Source organism: Pantherophis guttatus, chromosome 3 (genome assembly GCF_059756535.1).
Source record: "Pantherophis guttatus breed Tessera chromosome 3, ASM5975653v1, whole genome shotgun sequence".
In the NCBI taxonomy this organism is placed as follows: domain Eukaryota; kingdom Metazoa; phylum Chordata; class Lepidosauria; order Squamata; family Colubridae; genus Pantherophis; species Pantherophis guttatus.
Genome location: NC_142065.1, coordinates 119,917,199 through 119,942,407, shown reverse-complemented (window position 1 = coordinate 119,942,407; position 25,209 = coordinate 119,917,199). Strand labels below are relative to the sequence as shown.

The following is a 25,209-nucleotide window of genomic DNA, read 5'->3' as shown; positions in this document are numbered from 1 at the left end:
GACTGGACGATAATTTGATAATATAGCCGGGTCCAGGGAAGGCTTCTTGAGGAGGGGCTTCACAACCGCCTCTTTCAAGGCAGCGGGAAAGATACCCTCACTCAGAGAAGCATTTATAATCCCCTGGAGCCAGCCTCGTGTAACCTCCCGGGAGGCCAGTACCAACCCGGAGGGACACGGGTCCAATAAACATGTGGCAGTGTTAAGCTTGCCCAGAATCCTGTCCACGTCCTCAGGAGCCACAGAGTCAAACTCTTCCCAGATAACGCTCTCAAGACCTGCCCCCAACTCCTTCCCTGGATCTACTACAAAAATCTATTTGTAGTCTTCCCTGCCAGCTTCCCCAAAAGTTCAATGGGGATGCTGGCAGGGAACGTTGCAAGCTGCTGCTGCTTGCTAAGAGAACTCCCTCATGTTTCTTGGGACTGGCTAAAAAAGCTCCATGCTGAAATCCAAGCAGCACTTTGGCACGGATGATTTCGGCCAACCTCCTGAGAACAAGAGGACTCCCTCTCATCTCTAGAAGAGGATTAGTCTTTTCCCCTCCTGACCAGCTCCTCCCTCCATAGTTCACTATGGCAGTCTGGCAGCGAATGTGAAGGCCAAGCCTATGATGGCAGTTCTGACAAGGACAGTGCTGGCCTCCCAGGGCCTCCCTCACTTCCCTGAGGCACTACATACTCCTTATCTGAAACTCCTCTCAATGACGTGAGATTGCTTAAAGACTGCAACTGGGAGTTTCCTAATTGTATTTGTTAAGCGAAGCAGTCATATGACATCTCAGTTAATGACCATTCAGTGATGATATTATGGTTCCAATTGTGGTCATGAGTCAAGGATTATGTGTAGCTTCCTCAACCTGGTGCCTTCCACATATTTTGGAACCATCAAGATCCAATGGCACAATCAGGATTTATAACATTTCAGTTTTTAATATTTTCTGAAAGCATGTATTTCAGAAGAAAAGTGTTTGCAAGTGCCAATGCTATGACAGAGAAATAGTGTCTTAAGAGCTTACTCCAAAAAAGTAGGGAATTATTAGAAAATTCTCTTTGAAATTTCATAGCAGGCAGGTCAAGATTGGATGAAAGGCAATCCTGGAGATAACTCAGCAACAAGCAGGACTTGAACAGTCAAAAACAAAACTTTGAATTGCACATGAAAGCTAATATGCAGCTGGGATTTAGCATATTGATGTCACTTGGTCATAGTACCAACTACTACTAACATATGTGCTGCTGCACTGTAGACTGATTGAGTCTTCTGAATGTTCTTCAAAAATAGCCTAATGTGGCATATGTAACAGCAGTCCAAGTGGATGGTGGTGAGAGCATGAGACACTCTAGCAAGATCATTTCATTCTATATAAGGTTGCAAAGGGCTATAGCCTTAACATAGCTATACCACATAAACCATTAGAGAACCCCTAGTAGCCAATTGGCCAATCTAAACAAGGTAAGTTGAGTGATAACCTATCAGTGCAATGAGAGAAGATAAGTAGTTAGGCTTCTCCTTCCTTACCACCACAGACTAAGCTCATACTCAGTTTGTACCATGCTCCTGGATTCATGTTCCCTTAACAATACTCTAGGTGTGTCTTTCTACTGCTTTATTTTCTGGAAGACTTCAGTAAACCAAACATTTGCAAATTGCTATTTCTGGAATAAAGTCCCTGGTTATAAGCAGGCTGCTTTTATTTCCATTCCCCCTCCCCAGTTGCATCTGATAAAAGGATTTGAAACCTGGAAAGATAGATCTGTAAGAGGGAGAGATCATTGCTTTTGCCAAACCTGGTTTTAATAATACTAAATTTAAAATAAATGCACATGCACAAGCAAGTCATGATGATGAGAGGTCTCACTGGAAACACACCTGGCATTTACTATCAATAGCCTGATTTTGTATTATTTGTAGTAAGTGAGCCAGGAGTTGGGAAATAAAATAAGTGGATGGCCACATACATAAGTGTATGTATAAAATATATTCCTTATCTGTTTGAAATGTGGACAAGATAGTTTCACAGTCACTAAGTATAAACAGGCATGGTCCAGATTTTTCTTATACCACTCACGCTTTTTAGGATTTCCCTGACTTTTTTATTTGGACATTTGATTTAGAGTGTTAAATTAAAATTCCTTCTTACACATTTCAGGAACAAGAGGGTGGTTTTGTATTTTCTTTAACATGATTCATGAATATAATAACAAAACATGTCAGTCTCTTTGAAAGATGTTCTTCATGCAAGAGATATTGAGCATGTCGTTTTTCCTTCCCAGCTGTCAATAGCAGAGTGCCTACCGGCTCCAATTCCTCACATGTCATGGATTCGGCTACACCTGAGTCCTGTTCACAAACGCTCAGTATGACTTCTCAGTCTGTGGTTCCTACATACCCTTCTGTTGATATTGATGCCCATGTGAGTAATGTTGATTACTGATATAGCTATATCATTTGAAAACTATTTTGGTTAAATTACACAATAATAACACAATTTAATACAATTGAAATGCATTTTTTCCAATCTTAAGACGGAGAGTAATCATGATACTGCGCTGACACTTGCATGTGCTGGTGGGCATGAAGAACTTGTCTCTGTGTTGATAGCCCGAGGTGCCAGTATAGAACATAGAGACAAAAAGGGTAAGTTATTAAAGTGCTGCTATTTATCATTGCTTTTATTTTGAAATTAGGCATATCCAATCAAGCATCCCATTGGTTTTTCATAACTTTCTGATGACTCGCAACATTTGTGTTTTTTCCTAGCTGATGATAAGTATTTGGGCAGCAAATCTTTTTTTCTATATGCGATTTCAAGCCTTAATTAAATGGGTTAGGATTTCAAAAACATGTTGCTTCTGTTTCTCCCAAATGTTCAATCACAAACTCAGAACTTTTATTTCAGTTTTGTATGTAGTGATCTTGATTGCTACTGTATTGAGAATTACTAATTTTGAAACACTCTGGTTTTACTGTCAGCATAACTTAACTTTGATTCTTGTTTTCCAAATGGCTTCTAATAATAGAATCATTTCTGTTAGGGTTTACACCACTAATTTTAGCTGCAACTGCTGGACATGTTGGTGTTGTAGAAATACTTCTAGATAAAGGTGGAGACATAGAAGCCCAGTCTGAGCGTACTAAGGACACACCACTTTCATTAGCATGCTCTGGTGGCCGTCAAGAAGTAAGTGTTAACATTTAAAAAAACAACTTTACATATGTTTCTGTTTAACTACTATAGTCATAGTTTGGAAGAACAGGATCTAGCATCCTCATAGTATGTCTCCTCATTTGGTACCGTATTTTACTGCATATTATAGTTATTGCATTTCTTAAATTATGAAAGCATGTATTGATTCTCCAAACCCACCCAGGTTGGGTGGACATCATCATCTTAGAATATATCCACATATGCTGTATGCTTCAAATATAAACAGTTTCCTGTATCCACAGCTTGTTCACAGATGCTTCCCTTAATGCTCTCCAAGTTCTTTGCTCTATTTCACTTTTTAATTTTATTATAACCATTTTATTTATTTTTTAAATGGGAATCTGACATGCTACAAACAAAAAACATTCTTTGAATATAAAAATGCTGGATGCAAGTTATGTGTTAAGCTTCTAATTGTTTCCACTTGCATCCTCCCTCCAGGTGAATAGGACTGAAGGAGGGGGTTAGTCTAGGGTCCTCTAAAATAGTCCATATCAGCCCCAAGGGTCTATCAAAGGGGTTGATGTTGTTATTATTTACAGTGTAGATAGTGTTTATTAAATTATTTTTATATAATAAACATTTGGGGATCGATGAACAATCTGAAATTTCATGAAAGAAGTCAATGAGCTGAAGAGGTTGAGGACTCTTTTAAGGAATAGAAAGTGGCATTCTGGTTACTCAGTGTTTTGCAATTAGTTATGGTCTCTGTGGAGCCATTTTATGATTTAGCAATCCCTCCCTTGCTGCCATATTGCAAGACTACAACAGTGAGTTCTCAAAATTTCAGATCTGCCAACCAATCCAAAAAGATTGGGAAACCTCAATTAATTCTGAAATTACATGGAATGTATGAGCATTGTACATTCCATGTAATTTCTCAGATTAATATGAGTCTCCGATGTTTTAGGACTGATTTCTTGCACATATTTTGCAGCTATTTTAAAAAAGACTGTCCTGCAGTCCATTCTATAATCATGTAAATTTAAAATTTTATTCATAGAATAGGAATTCAGTAAGGCAGAAGTATGAAAAGTAAAGATTTGACCTTAACCTGTTTGTTTGTTTGTTTGTTTGTTTGTTTGTTTGTATCCTGCCTTTATTATTGTTACAAATAACTCAAGGTGGGAAACAAACCCAGCACACCTTCCTCCTCCTATTTTCCCCACAACAACAACCCTGAGATGGATTGGGCTGAGAAAGAATGACTGGCCCAAAGTCACCCAGCTGGCTTTCATGGCTTTCATGATTAACTTACTATTTAATGTTATATATACATCATAATTTTTCAATGACCTTTTCCATACTTTTGTTATGCTCTGGAGCAGTTTGTTGCCAGATTTAAAACTCAATGTTTATCCAGAGCACATTGATGCTATTGTCAATTTCTGATAGTGTTAATAATATTCGATATTTCAGGTGGTAGATCTTCTCCTAGCACGAGGAGCAAACAAAGAACACAGAAATGTATCTGATTATACTCCTCTAAGTCTTGCTGCATCTGGTGGTTATGTTAACATTATTAAGATACTACTCAATGCTGGAGCAGAAATTAATTCAAGGTAATTGGTTTAGAAAGATTTTGGATTCTCTGATGAATATAACATAAAGTAGGGTTGAATTCCATAGATTTGTTGGTTTTATCCATTCAGACATACTGAATAAACTTGATCTGTAGATGACCTTTTTTAAAATAGTAATTTTATTTTTTAAAATTACAATTGCAGTAATAAAATATTAGTGCAAACTACAAACAAAAGAATATGAAAGACAGAATAGAAGTTGAAAAAAGAAAAATAAGAATATAATAAAAATATATGAAAAAATAAGTTTTCCCTTCATTATATTTTAGTAACTTAAATGCTCTGAAAGTAGAACAAATGATCTCTTATTCCCATATGCCATCTCTTATCTATAAACAAATCCACAAATCTTTGCATTTTAGTCCTAGTGTCAGCAAAAGTCCATTAAGAATTACCAGGGATGATAACATACTTATTTTAGCCTTAATCAAATAAATCAATTTTATATTCCTTCCTTTTGCTTCTAATGATTTATTCCCTTCAAATAATTTGAACTTGATTTTTTTGCCTATTCTCACAAAATTCTTTGAAGTTTTAACAAGCCTCTTTTATAAAGCCAATATAGGAAAAATTATCCAGGTCATTCTCTTGATTGATTATTTGTATATCCTTTTTAATTATTAAGACATCAGCCAATTGCTTTTGTATGTCCAGTGCAACATCTTTTTCCATGTGATTCTGGAAACCTGCCATTTTCAAATCTACTTTCAAATCAATCTCAGTCTTGCCAGATAAAACCTGTTCTTCTTCCATTAATAACTTTTTAATGCAGACTGTAGAAGGAGACACTCTTAAAATTAATTTGAGTCCATTGTTCAACAATATTCTTTAAAATGTCCAACATTAAAATGTTTTGTTTCATTCTGTTGAATTTGAATGTTCTTTAATTGTAATCATTAGTTTCTTTGACTTCCTACTAGTGACTAATTTTTAAAGCATCAGTGTTTTTTCAAAAAAGAAGTTTTTTGAAAAAAAAAATCCCCACAGGAAGAATTCATCATAGTTAATCTCAGATTCTTATTTCAAATTTATCTGAATTTTTAGTCCGTTCATAACCTTCTAAAATCAAAGTTTTAATCACCCTTTTGCTATTTATTCTCTTTTTTTTCAAGTCCTTAGACTTAAATTTAAAACTTCTGTAACTAAAAATGGAAGGAAATTCATCCGCTACTGTAAAACCTGTTGATCCAAAGGTTCCAAAACAGTTAACAAGTAATATCCAAAGCAATTAGAACAGAAAATATGTGAACCCAGTGTCCTTTCCAAGACATGGATTTCAGTTTAAGCAAGATAATTATTGCAGTCTTTTGACAAGGAGCAACTAACTGCCTGTGTACCTCTGGGTGTTCTCTCCTTGATCAAAGAGGTATTTTTGAAGAACCACTGCTACTCACTAGCTCTTCATTCAACTGTTGCCCTTGACTCCACTTTCCATGGAGCCATCTTTAGTTGCTATTGTGATTTGTAGATATGCTATGCCAAGATTTTCAGAATTCCATCCAGTACTTGTATGTTGCTAGTATTCTTAGCATATTTCAAGTGCTTTTTGTTCTTCGTTTCTGTTACTTTATATTTTAAAATTTAGCTGATTTTTATATAGTGTACTTTCCAGCAGTGAAATGAGGATGTATTTTATTACACAATTTTATTACTCAGCTTTTCATAAAATAATTATACTGAAGAAATATTTTCCTCTACATTTTGTCTAGATTATGCCATTGTTATATTTTATTTATTGGCTTTCTTTTTTAGGACTGGGAGTAAATTAGGCATTTCTCCCCTGATGCTGGCAGCTATGAACGGTCATGTTCCTGCAGTAAAACTATTGCTTGATATGGGTTCTGATATTAATGCCCAGATTGAAACCAATCGGAATACTGCACTTACTTTAGCTTGCTTCCAGGGCAGAGCAGAGGTAGTCAGTCTGCTTTTGGACAGAAAAGCCAATGTTGAACATAGGGCAAAGGTAAGCAATCAATAGATTTCTTTCTCAGTTGAACTTTGATGAGCATGATTTTGTAATAAAAATTAAAATTGGGGATTGTCAAAAGAAAGTTGCCAGTCACTTTACCTGAGAGGTTCACCTGAGTGACCTCGGGGATATGGAGTGATTTAAACAAATAGGACTATGAGTGGGAGGCCCATAGGCAGTTTACCCACGATATAAAACCCACAGTATAAAATATTAAAGCAATAAATATTAAAATTAAAATTACCAACAAAGTAGCCAATATATAACAGGGTGAAGGTGTAGTCTTTTCTTAATTTACTAACCACCTCCAGCATGGCATGCCCTTCCCCCCATAAGAACTCAGCCCAATTGGTTGAGCCAAGTTTAAAACCCTTCCAGAAGGCCCAGGGGCTGGAGGTAAATTTCACTGCACAATATTCCAAAAGCAATAGCAGAAAAGGCTGTTCTCCTGAACACAACCAGCTGGAATTCCTTGACCGACAAGTTCTGCAGCAGGCCCAACAATGCATAACATATGCATTTTTTCATAGACGTTCTTTTATCATCTGTAGATGAAATGGATGGCACACAAATCTAATACATACATACATTATTTACCCTCTAGCAATATTCATGCACACTTATGGAAGGAGATTATGTGTGCACTTTTAGCAGCAAACACTACTTGTAAATGCTTAGAAAACATAATAAAACATAATGCTCAGAGCTCTACATTAGTTGAGAAGCAAATGGTTTTCATGTTTAATTTACCCACTGATTCAAGATCCCAGGAGACTTCCTTCTAGGAGACATCTGGATTAAGGTCCAGCATTAAATAAAAGGCTGATAATTATATAACATTGCTTTTGGTGGGAAGGTCTATCAAGGTTCTGGCATTTTCAATACACCTAGGAGTATTGTCCAGGTATATACCCTGTTTCCCTGAAAATAAGACCTATCCCAAAAATAAGCCCTAGCATGTTTCTTTGTGTGCGCCTAATATAAGTCCTACCACCAAAATAAGCCCTACTTAAGAGCCTGGACAGCCAGCCACCTGCCCATTCTGTTTGGTTGCTTGCGGTGCTGCAGCAGCAAGGCGGGGTGGTAGTGGAGCTGCCTCACGCGTCCTGCACTGGCTTACCTCAGGGCCCCCACAGCCAGGCCATCCACACCATGACACTTGCTTTGCAGCGACAACACGAGCACCAGCAGCCATGTACAGCAGGAGCCCTCGTGGCCACTGGCCCACTTCTTCTGCTTGCTTGAGGCTGCAACAGAGCAAGAGCCTGAGTGTTGTGCTGGTGCCGTGGCTGCAAGGCAAGGCAGGTTTTGGGGTGTGGATGGCCTGGCTATGGGGCCGCTGAGGTAAGCCAGCTCCACCACCCCCTGCCCCACCTCATGGATGCTGTACCAGCGCATCACTTGGCCTCCTCCATTGAGGCCTCAAGCAAGCAGAAGAAGTGGACCAGCAGCCACACAGGGTCCTGCTGGATAGAGCTGCCAGAGCCGCCACTGCGAAGTGTGTGTGTGGCCTGGCAGGGGCCTTGAGGTAAGCCGATGCATGCATGGTGCAGCTCCATCTCCCTGCCTCATGATGGCAGCACTGGCACACTGCATGGCCTCCTGCCCCGCTGTGAGCAAGCAGAAGTGGGTCTCCTGTACATTGAGGGGGGGGGGAGAGAGACACGCCCCGAAAATAAGCCCTGGTGCTTATTTTGGGGCCCAAAAGAAAATAAGACCCGGTCTTATTTTTGGGGAAACACGAGTACTGAACTCGAGGAAGAGAGGGATTTTCCTTAATTTGCTCTGTAGAGGCTTTGGAAGAGTGATTTTTCTGTTCTGTGTTATAGATATTCCAAAACAAAAATAATGCAGGTAATAGATAGAAAGTATTATGAAAGAGTTTAGCTATCCTCTTTTAATGTTGATTGGACTGAAGTGTTTTTGGACTTGGAATTGAAAAGAGTTAGTAGTAATTTATTCATATAAGTTTGAATTTCAAGCAAGTTATTTTAAACAGACTGGACTCACACCTCTCATGGAAGCTGCATCAGGAGGTTATGCAGAAGTTGGAAGAGTTCTTCTTGATAAAGGAGCAGATGTCAATGCTCCTCCTGTGCCTTCTTCAAGAGACACTGCTTTAACTATTGCTGCAGATAAAGGCCACTACAAGTTTTGTGAGCTCCTGATTAATCGGTATAGTATTTTCTGTTATATTAGAATTGCACAACTTGAACTACATGCAATCCCCCCAACCAGTCTGATCTGGCCCTGCTCTTCCCTTCTACTGCTTAACTTCAGTGGCAAATTTGCATTTCTTTGTGTATCCTCCCCCATGCTTTCTATCCTTGCCCTCACATGTTTGTCATTATTGCTGTTGCCTTTCTAGGTTTTGTCCTTTAATTTGTGTGTCAGAGCACCCTTGCACCTTGGCAAAAGCAAAACTTTCTTCAGCAAGTATGTTCTGTGCCACCATTGGCCAAAAAACCATTTGTATAGGGCAAACGCAAACAGATTTATTTTTGTTTAGAAATGAGGCCTTTTGTAATAAATTTGCCTCAGCTGGCCTACATTTGGGGTTTGTTTCTGTGTTGTTGTAACTATTGGCCCTTCCCATTTAAAACCATTTCCCAGGTTTTTGTTTTCAATGTAATTTGTTTAGTGGCTGTTTTTTTTCAAAGGTACAATGCATGCTAGGCACTTTATTCCTCCTGTTCTGTCCCCGTACCACGCACACACACCCACAGATGCCCCGGAGTTAATAAACCACACGACAAAACTCTTTGATGATAAAGCTGGCAGCAACCCAGTGGCTAGCTGCCAATTCAGACTTTACTCACACAAAACAAAGATTAGACTGCAGCATTCCGATAAAACAGGCAGAGTGTCAATAATACAAGGATTAGTCCAAATGCAGTCCGATAAAGCAGGCAAAGTCCAGTAACGCAGAGATCATGGAGTATTTCCAGTTTTTGCTCGTCACAAACTGAACCGGCCATCACACCCACATTTATACCCTGTGGGGTGTGGTCCAGTGACTCAGCTAATCTCTGGCACGCCTTCCCCTCTGCTGTGCACGCTTCTCTCTGCGCCTCTGTCAAGGGTCCAGCCAGCACTTATCTTCCTCGTCGCTGTCCACCTGTGGCTGCGGGGACGTGCTTGGCTCTGAGCCTATCGTTTGGCCTTCGGTCCCCTCCGGAGGCATTGCCAGAGAGGAGGGTCCTGGAGAGGGAGGCCTTGCCAACTCCTCCCCCTCACTCTTAGAGTCTGCATCTGTCGATAGCCCAGGCTCAGGCAACGGAGCCACAAAACCTCCTTCATTTATTCCATCTTTATTGACCTGCCTTATCTCCTCATTGAAGAGATTGATCATTTCCCCTTGCCCAATTTAATTTAAAACTGAGAGATGGTAGAAGAAGGGAAAATCAGTTTTCGCACTTCAGACTAATGATCTCAAGTTAGGAAGTTGGGAACTGCTGTGTCCAAGCAACCCCAACCTTTCTTTCATTTATTAAATATCTTTCTCAAAATTATTCTTATCTTGTTAACAATATATATTTATAATTCACATCTTAATCAGAATTTTATTATAGGGGGATTGTAGGAGAAGTGGGTTATTCTCATAAATTAAATTTTCATTAAATCATACTCTTCATTCATTAGTTTGACTTCCATAATCAGATCTAAATAATTTAAGTTATCGTAATTTACTTTTCATTTACATTCTAATACCCCAGTACTTTTTGAAAGAGTACTGGATAGCTCAACAGACAGAGCTCTGTAATTTAACACCAGCTGTCTGTAATTAAAGTAAGATCAAATCCTGCCAGGCTCAAGGTTGACTCAGCCTTCCATCCTTTCTAAGGTAGGTAAATTGAGGACCCAGTTTGTGGGGGCAATAAGCTGACTTTGTATAAATATACAAAAGTATGAAGGCTATTGCTTAACACATTGTAAGCCGCTCTGAGTCTCCGGAGAAGGGCGGCATATAAATCAAATTTAAAAAAAAAAAAGTATAGTTTAGAGACAAATCTGAATTATTATTTGTATCTTGCCTTTATTATTTTTACAAATAACTCAAGGTAACAAATTTTCAACACACCTTCATTCTCCTATTTTTCCTACACCAACCACCATGTGAGATGAGTTGAATTGGGCTGAGACAGAGTCACTGGCCTAAATCCAAGATTTAAACACACCATCTCCCGCTTTCTAGCCTGATGCCTTAACCATTAGACCAAACACATGAAATATTTATTTCTAATCTTTTCTTGTGGCATGTATATGTTGATAATTAAAAGCAATATGGGGGCAATAAACTGACTTTGCATAAATATACAAAAGTATGAAGGCTATTGCTTAACGCATTGTAAGCCGCCCTGAGTCTCCGGAGAAGGGCGGCATATAAATTAAAGCAAAAAAAAAAAAATGTTAACCAGGTGCCATTGATGTTGTTTTTTTGCAAAGTAAAATTTAATTTCAACTGGTATATGAATTATTTAATCCAATAAAATCTTATTTCCTTTTAGGGGAGCACATATTGATGTTCGCAATAAGAAAGGAAACACACCACTCTGGTTGGCAGCAAATGGTGGTCACCTTGATGTAGTGCAGCTACTTGTGCAGGCAGGAGCTGATGTGGATGCTGCAGATAATCGGAAAATCACACCCCTTATGTCTGCATTTCGCAAGGTAATTTTATTTGATGGTTTTCAGATTGGAATATTTGGAATTGAGGCGAACTGCAAATATTTGAATTACTGAATCTTAATTGCTATTACACACTTCTTTTTAGGTCATTGCATACATTTTATTTCATATCTCATTGATTGTTAAATGTACAAGTAATCCTCAACATAAAACCACAATTGTGCCCAAAATTTCTGTCACTAAGCCAGATAGTTGTTAAGTGAGTTTTGCCCCATTTTATGATCTTTCTTGCCACAGTTGGTAAGTGAATCACCGCAGTGGATAATTTAGTAACAGGCTTGTTAAGTGACTCTGACTTCCCCATTGACTTTGCTTGTTAGAAGTTCGCAAAAGATGATCATATGATCCCAGGACATTGCATAAATATAAGCCAGTTTATATGAACCAGTTGCCAAGCATCCAAATTTTGATCGCATGACCATGGGAATACTGCAATAATAATAAGTTCTTAGATACTTTGTCCATGTTAATTTGGAAGGGGGGAGGAGGAAGAGAAGAAAAGAAGAGAAGGGAAAGAAGGAGGAGAAGGATTCTGAAAGAAGAAATCAATGGTTGCACCAATAGTAATAGGAATCTTTGGAGCAATACCCCAGAGGTTGCCTAGATACATGGAAATTTAAAACTTCTTAGACCTGAATATTCTGACTTCAAAAAACCACCTTACTCTCGGACATGCCTGCCCACTCAGATGTTACCTTAGCAGCTCTTAGGTTCTTGGTTAGCAGTTGAACTGTTAAATCAAATTGAAGATTAAACCTTAAATAATAATAAATCTCCTGAAAGTTTTAATCAGGATTTTTCCCAAAAATTTCTTTCCATTCCCCAAAATCAAAGGCTCTCCTATAAATTGAAACACGTCTCTTAACATTTGTTTTCCAGTTAAATATAATGACCATTCCCCAATCTCCATCAGTCTTATTGAAAGAATCCATTTCATCAATCATCAGTTCTGCTAACTTTGAGTCTTTAAGATCCATAGACTCTTCAGTTATCTCCAAGCAACCTGCCTTCAAACCAGACTCCTGCTTCGGGTATGCCAGCAACAAATTAAGTTCCAATCCATCCGATCTTGGATTCGACAGTTGTTGCTTGCATCTGAGTATCATCTTTAAGTTGATTTAAAACCATTGTTGTGTTACCAAACGTTTTGACTAAAATTTCAAATAGGTCTTGTAAGTTGAAAAGCATTTTGTTTTCAAGGCTTCCCCAATTGTCTTTAATTGTCTTTAAGATAATTTATTGTTTCCATTTTGTTTTAGTTCAAGATTCTTCTGTATTAAACTTCTACAGCCAATCATAAACAATTTTCAGAGACAGAGGAGACACTATAACGAGCTCAAATACCATTGAAAAGATCTCCCTGTAATAAAAAGATACAAGGAAAAATCAAAAATTAAATAAATATTTAATTTTAGAAGTAAATAAATTACAAAATCCCTGTAGTGAAAGTCCAGTAGAAACACAAATCATTACCAATCCCTTTCACTACCCAAAAAAATACCATTGCTTCCATGCTGGCAAAGCAAAACTAAAATGATTTATGACAGTTATCAAGCAGTAAGAGAAAGCACAGGAAATTCATGTAAAACACTGCAATGGGTTAGAATAATACAGTATTCAATTCAGAGTAGAGCTGGAAAGGACCTTAGAAGTTTTCTAGTCCAACCCCCTGATCAAGCAGGAGACTCTATACCATTTTGGACAAGTGGCTGTCCAGTCTCTTCTTCATCAGTGAAGAAGCACCCACAACTTTTGTTCCAATGGTTAATTGTTCTCACTGTTAGGAAGTTTCTCCTTAATTCCAGGTTACTTGTCTCCTTGATTGGTTTCCATCCATTGTTTCTTGTCTTGCCTTTTTTTTTTTTTTTTAAATTTGATTTATATGCCACCCTTCTCCGGAGACTCAGGGCGGCTTACAATGCGTTAAGTAATAGCCTTCATACTTTTGTATATTCATACAAAGTCAGCTTATTGCCCCCACAAACTGGGTCCTCATTTAACCTACCTTAGAAAGGATGGAAGGCTGAGTCAACCTTGAGCCTGGTAAGATTCGAACCTGCAGTAATTGCAAGCAGCTGTGTTAATAACAGGGTGCTTTAGACCACTGTTCTACCAAGGCCCTTAGCCTTCTGGTGCTTTGGAAAATAAATTCTTTGTGGCAGCCTCTCATATACTAGAACACTGCTATAATGTCACTCCTAGTACTTCTTTTTCTAGACTGTCCATATCCAGTTTCTGCAACCATTCTTCGTATGTTTTTGTCTCCAGGCCTTTAATCATCTTTGTTGCTCTTCTCTGCACTTCTTCCAAAGTCTCAATACTTTTTTTTGGAATGTGGTGACCAAAATTGGATGCAGTATTCCAAGTGTTGTCTTTCTAAGACTACATTCAATCTGGGAATTGGAATTGGAATTGGAATGAATAGAATAGAATAGAATAGAATAGAATAGAATAGAATAGAATAGAATAGAATAGAATAGAATAGAATAGAATAGAATAGAATAGAATTTTTATTGGCCAAGTGTGATTGGACACACAAGGAATTTGTCTTGGTGCATATGCTCTCAGTGTACATAAAAGAAAAGATACATTCATCAAGAATCATAAGGTACAATACTTAATGATAGTCATAGGGTACAAATAAGCAATCAAATCATATTAGGAATTTAATTTAATACGTTAAATCACACACCAATTAACATTTAAAAATAAATCTCAAAAAGAAATATTAAATCATGCTGTTAAAACCAAGGTGGGCTTAAAAACCAGAAAGCCGAGAGGAAATGATGCTCCTACCAAGAATTGCAATCAATTAAGATTCCTCATCAGGTAGGTCTACAGCCATCTGAGAGTCATCTTGAGTCATTCCTAGTAACTCCTATTGTTCTGCCTGGCAGAACAACAGGGTCTTCAGTGCGCAGCGAAACACCCAGAGGTCGGAGATCTTACGTATTTCCGGGAGCAGTTCATTCCACAGGGCTGGGGCTCCCACAGAGAAGGCCCTCCCCCTGGGTGTTGCCAGCCGACATAACTTGGCCGATGGCACCCTGAGGAGACCCTCTCTGTGGGAGCGGACTGGTCGGTGGGAGGCTATTGGTGGCAGAAGTCGGTCTCGAAGGTACCCGGGTCCTATGCCATGGAGCGCTTTAAAGGTGGTAACCAACACCTTGAATCGCACCCGGAAGACCACTGGGAGCCAGTACAGCTCGTGCAGGAGGTGTGTCACGTGGGCGCAGCGAGTTGCGCCCATAACCACCCGCGCGACCGCATTCTGAACCAGTTGGAGCCTCCGAGTGCTCTTCAAGGGGAGCCCCATGTAGAGAGCATTACAATAGTCCAACCGGGAGGTAACAAGGGCGTGAGTGACCATGCGCAGGGCGTCCCGGTCCAGAAAGGGCTGCAACTGGCAAATCAGGCGAACCTGATAAAAGGCCCCCCTGGCCACGGCCGTCATATGCTCTTCTAAAGACAGCCGTGCGTCCAGGAGGACACCCAGATTGCGAGCCCTCTCTGTGGGGGGCAAAGATTCACCCCCAATAGTCAGCAATGGCACCTGCTGACTATATCGGGGCGCCGGAAGCCACAGCCACTCGGTCTTGGAGGGGTTGAGTCTGAGCCTGTTCCTCCCCATCCAGACTCGCACGGCCTCCAGGCAGCGGGACATCACATCAAGGGCATCGTTGGGGTGGTCTGGGGTGGAGATGTACAGCTGAGTATCATCAGCGTACAGATGATACTTCACCCCAAAACCACGGATGATCTCACCCAGCGGCTTCACATAAATGTTGAACAGGAGGGGCGAGAGGACCGACCCTTGCAGCACTCCCCATGCGAGACGCCTTGAGGTCGACCTCTGCCCCCCTGCCAACACGAACTGCGAGCGGTCGGAGAGGAAGGAGGAGAACCACCGCAGAACGGTGCCCCCTATTCCTAACCCCCTCAACCATTGCAGCATGATACCATGGTCAATGGTATCAAAAGCCGCTGAGAGATCTAATAGGACTAGGACAGAGGAACAACCCCTGTCCCGAGCCCTCCAGAGATCCTCCACCAACGCGACCAATGCCGTTTTGCATTACCAGATTAGGTAACATCATCATTGTAGTGCAGGGGTGTCAAACTGAAGGCCCGGGGGCCGGATCTGGCCTATGGGTGCTTAGATCTGGCCCGTGGGGCTGCTCTGGAAACTGCGAAGGACTGGCCTGCAGTGCCTCTTCCAGGAAAACAGAGCTCCATTTTTGCTGGCAGAGTGTTGCAGGAGGCTGGCGCTGCCCGTTTTCTCTGGCAGAGCACTCAGGCCACCACAGGCACCCCTGGCAGGACTGACATCATGCTGGCCACACCCACCCCAGCCCCCCAACGTCAAACACAACCCTGATACAGCCCTCAATGAAATCGGGTTTGACACTCCTGCTGTAGTGCATCAGAACAATCTGTTTCACTCTCAGATATGTCATACTTCTCATTTGAAATGTTTTACCTATTGTTTTTATTTTATATTTTTATTTCATTTGTTTGGATATGTTTAACTTGAATTGTACTATAGGTAATCTTCTACTTATGACAACAACTGAGCCCAAAATTTCCATTGCTAAGCAAATTAAATAAATTTTGCCCCATTTTATGATCTTTCTTGCTATAGTTGTTAAGTGGATCACTGTAGTTGTTAAGTTAGTAAAATGGTTACTAACTGCAAACATCATAAATACATGCCAGTTGCCAAGTGTCCAAATTTTGATCACGTAACCCTGGGATTTTGCAATGGTTGTAAGCGTGAAAAACGATCATAAACCCCTTTCTCAGTGCCATTGTAACTTCAAAAGGTCACTAAACAAATGGTTTTAAGTTGAGGACTACCTGTATTTCTTTTCTTTTATGTGTTTATTGTACTTTATTCCAGGAGCTTTATTTAAATAAATAAATAGTGATAGACAAGCTGTCTTTTGGAAAATATTAGTGTGATCTTGTTATTGAGAAAATCCTAATACATCTCTGGGTCTTTCACTGAGAATGTTATAGCACATTATAGTATTATGTCCTGATAATCCAATTCTATATAATGTATGGAAATACTCTAATTTTGCATAAATCTCCAGTTCTTTATCTATTCAAGTTTCTATGTGTAGAATAAGAGACTTTCGTTTTCTATAAAGTTGATATGTTACTCTTGCAGAAAAAAAGTACTCAAAATAAAAGAAATATATTAAATTGGCACAATCTAGTATGATATTATAAGTGTTACAGAAGAACTGCTTCCAATTTCATATAATTAAATCATTCTTTTTTAGGGTCATGTGAGAGTAGTTCAATTTTTGGTGAAAGAGGTTAACCAGTTTCCTTCGGATATTGAATGCATGAGGTACATAGCAACTATAGCAGACAAGGTGAGTGCCAAGAAGCTAGTAATTGTACTGAGATAACTTGAGACTTCACCTGTAAAATATACGTTTTGTATAGCAATATTTTGCATTGCTGCTATCATTTAGCTAAGATAAAAAATAAAATCTCTTTCAAATGAAGTAACAGAAGAACAGAGTTGGAAGGGACCTTGGAAGTCTTCTAGTCCAGTCACCAACCGGAGGTCCATGGACCATTAGTGGTCCGCAAGAAAATGTTGGTGGTCCACAGCACACCCTGGTGGAGGAGCTGCTATGGGATGACCAATGGGCCAGTCCTGGTATCAGCGTTCCAGAAAAACCTCTGCTCCAATTAAAAAGTCTGAGGCAAGCATTTTCTCATAGTTCCATTTATTAGAGTAGGTATACTGGCACATCTTGGGAAAACCTGAATCTGAGAGTTCCGGGTTTTCCCTCAGTAAATCAAAAACCCCAAAACCACCCCCTCATTCATCAGTCGATCACATGCTCCAATCACTATCCATTCCATCTCGAGACAGCACTCCAACCACTCCTTCTCCAGATGCAGGCTCATCCTGACCTTGACCGACAGGAAGAATACTATTTTGTCTAAATACAAAACCCTCAAATAAATCCCCCCTCCTATTTTCCCATACATGAGAAGGTGGCAGCTTGGAAGCTTCCGGCCTGATATGGCTTCCAAAACTGACACTGACTAGAGCTCTGGATTATGGGACCGGCCAGGCAGCTCGTGGTGGGGCTGGAAATCACCGTAGAGGGAGGTACGTGCAACTTGCAACTTTGCAGGTGGTGAACATGCAAAGAGTAGGGCAGCTCTCACCGGCCAGAACAAGATAATGGTGCTCTTGTGGCAAGAGTGGGTGGCGGTGCAGACGGGCCAAAGCAACGGGTGTCGGCAACCTGCGGCTCTTTCGTCATCCTGCTGTGGTTTCTTGTTGGATGATCCTGCCACTGGCTGTCCCCGCCCCTCGCCCTCCCAGTCACTCCTCGCCTGGCCTGAGAAGAGAAGGGCGGGGGATGGAGATTCGCTCCATATTTCAGAGCGGGAGCGAAGCTTCATCTCTTGCTGGGTCTTGCGGGAGTTTCTTCTAGCCCTTGTCGGTGCTATACACACCTCGGTCGCGCCAGAGAATCAGCAAGAGTGAGAGGAGAGAGGAGAGAGAGATACGGGAGAGAGGAAACAGACAGAGAGAGAGACAGAGAAAGAGAGATGAGGGGGAGAGAGACATGAGAGAGAGAAAGAGAGATACTGAGAGAGAGACAGAGATGAGAGATACTGGTGTTTTGTTTTCTGTGGGAAACGGGTCCAAATGACTTTTTGAGTGTCTAAGGTTGCAGAAACAGGCAGCCAAGCTAAGTGCCTGAAGGGCCCCATCCCGTCACTGGGAGTCCAGGCGCTTCAGCGAGCGGCGCGCTAGATTCATATTAGTGGTCAGCAGGATTTAAAATTATGAATTTAGTGGTCCCTGAGGTCCGAAAGGTTGGTGACCCCTGTTCTAGTCCAACCCCTACTCAAGCAGGAGATCCTATACCTGTGATGGCGAATCTATTGCACACGTGCCACAGGTGGCACGCATAGCCATTTCAGTGGGCACGCCAGCTTAGCTCTGGCGCACATGCGTACACCGGCCAGTTAATTTTCGGGCCTTCTGGGCCCACCAGAAGTAGGGAAACAGGCTGTTTCCTGCCTCTGGGGGGGGTGGGGAAGGCCCTTTTTTTTTTCTCACCTGGCTCCAGATCCTCTCTATGCATCTGGGGAGGGCTCTGGAGGCTGGGGACTGCAAAAAACCTCACTTCCTGTCCCATTGGGAGTTGGGAAATGGCCTGTTTCAGGCCTCCGGAGGGCCTCCGAGGGAATGGGAAAGGCTGTTCTCGCTCTCCCCAGATGCTCAGAGAGTATCTGGAGCCAGATGAGAAAGAAAACGGGCCCACCGGGCCATTGCGTGCCAAGGGGGGGGGAAGGGGGGGTTGCATGCACAGGGCGGGGCCCATAGAATTATAGGTGTGGGCACACACGAACTTCCCCCATGCCCCCCCAGCACGCGTTAGCCATCACTGTCCTATACCATTCCACACAAATGGCTGTTCAGTTTCTTCTTAAAAATCTCCAGTGATGGAGCAAGACATTCCATTGATTAATTGTTCTCACAGGAAATTTGTCCTTATTTCTACTGTGTTTCCCTGAAAATAAGACCCTGTCTTATATTTTTTTGAACCCTGAAATAAGCCCTTGGCCTTATTGCCATGTGCTCAAAAGCCCGATTGGGCTTATTATCAGGGGATGTCTTATTTTGGGGGAAACAGGGTAAGTTGGTTTTTCTTGATTAGTTTCTGCCCATTGCTTCTTTTTCTGCCATCAGGTGCTTTGGAGAATAGGTTGATCCCCCACTCCTTTGTAGCAGCCCTTTAGATGTTGGAACACTGTTATCATGTTCCCCCCCCCCCCTTATTCTTTTCGTTAAATAAGACACATCCAATTCCTTCAACCATTCTTCATATGTCTTAGCCTCCAGTTCCCTACTTTTCTGCATTTTTTTCTAGAGTCTCAACATCTTTTTTATATTATGGCAACCAAACTCGATGCAGTTTATTTATTTATTTATTTATTGGTTCGATTTATATGCCGCCCTTCTCCGGAGACTCAGGGTGGCTTACAGTGCGTTAAGCAATAGCCTTCATACTTTTCTATATACCTGCTTAGTAGAGCTTTCGCCCCCCCCCCCAAAGCGGTGTTCTTTTTTATACAAAGTCAGCTTATTGCTCCCACAATCCGGGTCCACATTTTACCTACCTCGGAAGGATGGAAGGCTGAGTCAACCTTGAGCCTGGTGAGATTTGAACTTGCAGTAATTGCAGGCAGCTGGCAGCTAAGGGCTATTTAACAGCGATTTAGTCCGCTGCTCCACCAAGTGGAAAAGGCAATGTTCCAAATGTGGTCTTAAGCTGGTATTATCACCTCACATGATCTTGATGCTATGGCTCTTGTAGATGCTCTATCACTGGACATTTTCAAGAAGAGATTAGACAGCCATTTGTCCAGAATGGTACAGGGTCTCCTGCTTGTGCAAGCGTTTGGACTAAAAGACCTCCAAGGTCCCTTCCAACTCTTATTCTGTTCTGTCCATATTCGTTTTCTTGATAACAATACAGAATTTGTCGTTATTTTCTTTTGAGGTATTAATTAGACATACAGCTGTAGAATTGCCTGGTTTTCTCCTGTACTAGTACTGATCAGACCATACCATGTTTAGGTTCTATAGCTGAACAACAAGAGCCATTTCCTGCACAAAATAGCTTGTTAATGTAATTGAATTTAATAGCAACAGAGAAAAATTGCCCATAAAATAAATATCAACGGTTATAGATTTTCTGTTTGCATACACCAAGCATTCTTTCTCACAAACTGCTTTCATACACCAAACCAGCTGTACACACTTAGGTTTTCCTTTCTTCTAGGAGAAACAACACAAAAGAAGTGGGGAGAGATAGAGATCTGTGATAAGGGAAAGTATAGTAAAGTAGAGACTCTGTATATGTCATGGTAAGGGACTATTGAACTTAAGCTAATGAGTAATAAAGGCCATCGTCAACACAATATAAATTAGCCAACGAAATTGTACATCATAGCAAGTTCTTAACGCTTATTATTAAAATCTATTCTGACTTGGATTAATCTCATAAAACTGAATTATAGATTCTGTAAGTAGATCCAAATTTTAGATATGGTGTGAATAAATTATAATCTAAGAGAATAGCTTCCTGTTTGAGTAGAAATCTATGAGCGATTTACTTTTAAGGAAGAAAGTTATATCAGACATCAAGGCATATTTCCACAGTTTGGTTAATTATTCTTCCATTGAAGGCAGCCAGAGCCTTTTCAGTGCATGTAAATTTTCTGTAGTAGTTACCATATATAGAGCTAATTCAATATACTTTCGGGAGAGTTGTGGGTGCTCTCTTCCTGGAGGTTTTCAAGAAAAGATTTGAAAACATTTATCTGGGATGATAAAATGATTCCTGCCTTGGATAGGAGGTTGGACTAGAAGACCTCCAAGGTACCTTTCATCTTCTTCTATCTGTCTATATATATAAAAGACTATATGTATGTATGTATGTATGTTCTAGCATAACTCTGGAACGCCTCGAGCAATTTCAACCAAACTTGGTACACAGATGACTTACTCCCTGGAAACAAATACTATGGGGGTAAGACACCCCTAGCACCCCTAGGTGTGTGTGTTCATTCCAGCATAATTCTGGAACGCCTCAAGCAATTTCAGGATTGGGATATAGAAATAACTGGGCAATGCCGGGTTATCAGCTATGATTCTATAAAACTGGACAATGGGGCAAAGATAGGTGCCTCAACAAAGAAAAAAGAAAAGAGAAACCTTATTTTAAAAGTTTAAGCTTTCAAATCAAAATCAACTCTTCATGACTTAATGGATACATTCATGCAGTTATCTTTATAATAGTGTAGACATGTTTTGTCATTGTCTTTTTGCACAATGCTTTCTGCATGTGATCTTGCTTATAGCCCTACTATTCCTTTGTAGTTCCTCAGCTAAACATTCCTTGGGCTGGATAGCTTACTTCCAAGAGAAAAGTTAATAAAGTGTTATCATTTTATTAGTTTTATTTAGCAGCTGTCATTTATAAACTTTCTGGAAGGGCTTAATCGTACATCCTCATTTGTAGTTTGCACTGAATATTAACATTCCCTTTTACACCACAAGAATGAATTCCTTACAGCAGGGGTGTCAAACTCAAGGCCTGCGGGCTGCATCCCACCCACGATGTGGTTGGATCTGGCCCATGGGGCTGTCCTGGGAAATGGGGCTGGCCCACGTTGCTTTGGCCAAACCCACCCCAGCCTGGCGGGCATGCATGCAAAAATAAAGCATCAGGCCTACTGTGTTTCCCCGAAAATATGACCTACTCAGAAAGTAAGTCTTAGCTTGATTTTTACATGTGCGCCCAATATACGTCCTACCCCCCCCAAAAAATAAGCCCTAATTAAGACCCCGCCCACTCCAGGGTGCATGGGTAAAAATTAAACTAGGGTGGGGATGGGGGAGTGGAGCTGCCCTACTACTTATCTTTGGATAGTTGCAGTCAGGCCTCACACACCTCGCCCCATTTCTTTTGCTGAAGGCCTCTGTAGCTGATAACAGAGCTCCAGATCGATCAGGAGCTGTTGTCGGATAGAGAGGCCTTTCCTAAAGGCCTCTGTAAGCAGTAGTTATCGGCTAGAGCAGCGGTCACCAATTGGTGGTCTGTGGACCACTGGTGGTCCGCGAGAAAATTTTGGTGATCCACAGAAAAATTATTTGCTGCAGAGAGTCTCCCCCTTCTAGGTCTTTTTGTGTGGGTCAGAGGGGGGAAGAAATTCCTACTTGGGGTCTGTTTCAGCCTCCTGGTGCGGGGCTTTGGGTGAAGGCTGGAGGAAGTGCCTCTGGTGGGGAAGGGAAGGGGCTCTCCTTCTGCAGGGCCAGCCATCAAAGGAAGTGCCGATCCACCCCCACCTCTTGGGAGGCCAGGCCAGCGAGCAGCCAGGAGGCGAGGTTAAAAAGCCAGGTATCTCCAGATATTTTGCTGATAAACTGATTCACACAGAGAGACCCTCTCTGTTCATTTTGTAACTTTAGTGTTTCCTAACCTTGGCAACTTTAAGCTATGTCGATTTCAACTCCCAAAATCTCCTAGCCAGTTTAGTAGGGAGAATTCTGGGAGTTGAAGTCCACATAGCTTAAAGTGGCCAAGCTTGGGGAAAGCTGCTAGAGAAATGATCAGCTCTATCTGTCTCTCTGGCTTGGGGCTAACAAGCCATCTCAGCTCAATCACATGATCACCCAGCTGGCCACACCTAGTGAACGGTATCAAGCTAGCCATGCCCAGTGAGCAGTGGTCAAACTGGCCATGCCCACCCAGTCAGCCACAACCACCACCACTACCCCCCCGTCCCGTCCCCCCCGAGGTCAACCATAGCCTTGATGTGGCCCTCCATGAAATTGAGTTTGACACCCCTGCCTTAGAGAGAGCAGAGCATTAAAATGTACATTAAATATACAATGCTCTTTTAGTTACTAAAGATAATTTAGATTTTACCTGACTTTTAAAACTTTTACCTGAATCCCTTCCCTTTTGAAGGGAGGAGGGGGGAATCAAACCATACCCTAACTAGATAGTTAACTTCACAGATATTTATATCTATGATGAGTTATACATACCTCTTTCTAATTCTTCAAATTGCTGTCATATTTCAGTGGCTTTAAATGGCTTATTTATTTGTGGAGTAATGTTAATTGATTTGAATTGATTTAATTATTTGATAGTGAAATTTAGTTTAGTGCAAGTTACTGTGAATATATTTTGAGTTCTCTGTCTTACATTTCTGCAAAACATTTTTAATTGAAAAGGAATTGTTGAAAAAGTGTCATCAGTGTGTTGAAACCATTGTGAAGGCTAAGGACCAGCAAGCAGCTGAAGCAAACAAGAATGCAAGCATCCTGCTGAAAGAGCTAGATTTGGAAAAGGTGAGATAGACAATTTCATCATGTTTCTTAAATAACATTCTATTTACAGATAGTCCTTGAGTTATGACTGCTTACTTAATGATGTTGTGAATTAACAAAGGTCTTTGAAAAGGGTGCTTTACAGCCTGTAAAACATTTCTGACCCTCACAAAACATTACCCAAGCACAGTGACAAACAGGCATGATCTAAGTGCTTAGCAACCTTACAAACAGTTGCCAAGTGTCCCACAATCTCTTCCAGTTTCTCCAGAAAGTCAGCAGGGAAGCCAGTAGGGAAAATTGCAAGATGCTGCTGCCTGCCAAGAGGACTCCCTTTTGTCTCTGGGGGCTGACTGAAAGAGCTACCGTATTTTTCGGAGTATAAGATGCACCAAGATTTTGAAGAGATAGGTTTTTTAAAAAGGTTTTTGCCCTCCCTGGCCCCCAGGAGCAGTCTGCAGGCCTCCCTCTGCGCATCCTGTTTTTCGCAAAAACGGGGTGCGCAGAGGGTTTGGGAGGCCTGCAGTGTGCTCCTGGGGAAGGGCAAAAATGGGGAGGTTCTGCTCTCCCCAGCCTTCAGGAGCACTCTGCAGGCCTCCCAAACCTTTTGCGCACCCTGTTTTTGTGAAAAACGGGCCCATTTTTTGCAAAAATGGGACAAGCGGGATGGGGCTTCGGGAGGCCAAAAATGGCTGTATTTGGTGTATAAGACACACCAACATTTCTACCCTCTTTTAGGAGGGAAAAAAGTATATCTTATACTCTGAAAAATACGGTAATTCTCAAAGGATTCAACTCCATGCTTGCTTGCACTGAAATGAAATTCTTCAGCAGGCAGTTCTTTCAGCCAGCCCCCAGAGATTTGAGGGAGCCAAAATGCAAGCAGGATTTTCAGTCACTGAACAGAGGCAGCTCAGTAAAGTGAGCACAGGCAGCTTCAAGATGGATGGAGGATGCTCTGGAGGCCTTACGCAGGCTGTTTCAGCATCTCTATTCAGGAGCTGAAAATCCTGGGTTTTGGCAGGGAGGATTTTCATCTCCTCAGCGAAAAGGCAGGTAAGCCATGTGGGGTGCATCAGGGAAGGAGGGGAGGTCCTGTGCATGCCATGTGCAAGTGTCTTTCCCCTCGTGGGCTGAAAATCTGGCTTGAATTTCAGCACAGCGAATTTTTACCTCCTAGATGGAGAGAGAACAGTTAGCCTATTCTGAGTGTACTTACTATGAACTCCGGTTAACTTTACTTTACTTTTACTTTTATTTGATTTATATACCGCCCTACTCCCGAAGGACACAGGGCGGTGAACAGCCAACAATAAAATACATACACAAAATTTAAAAAGCAGAAATAAAATTGAATTAAATAGTTTGGCCCAGACAGATTAAAAAACCCCAATCAATTTAAAACAAATTAAACTTTGAATATTAAAAATATTTAAAAATATTAAAAATTATTTAAAAAGAGGGAGAAAGTTAGGCCAGGCCCGCCTGGTGCAATAAGAAGGTCTTAACAACCCCAAGCTTGCTTAATAACTGCAACCAAGAGTATCAATATCAAGTTTGTTGAACAAAGCAGTCACATGACATTTTGCTTAATGTCTGCTTTGCTCAACAAATTGTGGTCATTTATCTGAATAGTGAAAAGCCATTATATTTTGATACCATAGATGCAATAGAAAATCTGAGACTGAATAATGTATTCTTTTTCTTTTATACTTTATTCAACAAAAATTATATTCTGCACTAATAGCTACAATATCTCTTAAAATTGTCCCTAACAAAGAAAATTGTTAGATGGGTAATATTTTATTCATATATCTTATTAATTTACATGCCACCTTGATCACAAAATGACTCTAGACAT

General features: G+C 41.0%; 1 protein-coding gene across 9 annotated transcripts in view; it reads left to right on the top strand.

Moving 5' to 3' along the window:
- Positions 1 to 25,209, top strand: part of ANKHD1 (ankyrin repeat and KH domain containing 1) — a 165,294-nt gene that overhangs the window by 96,631 nt on the left and 43,454 nt on the right. For all 9 annotated transcript variants that reach the window (XM_087891231.1, XM_034411667.3, XM_034411663.3 and 6 more), the window contains 9 exons: positions 2,277 to 2,416; positions 2,529 to 2,640; positions 3,039 to 3,184; positions 4,631 to 4,773; positions 6,547 to 6,760; positions 8,766 to 8,941; positions 11,275 to 11,437; positions 16,744 to 16,839; positions 23,253 to 23,369. In XM_087891231.1, the coding sequence (XP_087747357.1) occupies positions 2,277 to 2,416; positions 2,529 to 2,640; positions 3,039 to 3,184; positions 4,631 to 4,773; positions 6,547 to 6,760; positions 8,766 to 8,941; positions 11,275 to 11,437; positions 16,744 to 16,839; positions 23,253 to 23,369 (1,307 nt within the window). The remainder of the gene's footprint in view (positions 1 to 2,276; positions 2,417 to 2,528; positions 2,641 to 3,038; positions 3,185 to 4,630; positions 4,774 to 6,546; positions 6,761 to 8,765; positions 8,942 to 11,274; positions 11,438 to 16,743; positions 16,840 to 23,252; positions 23,370 to 25,209) is intronic.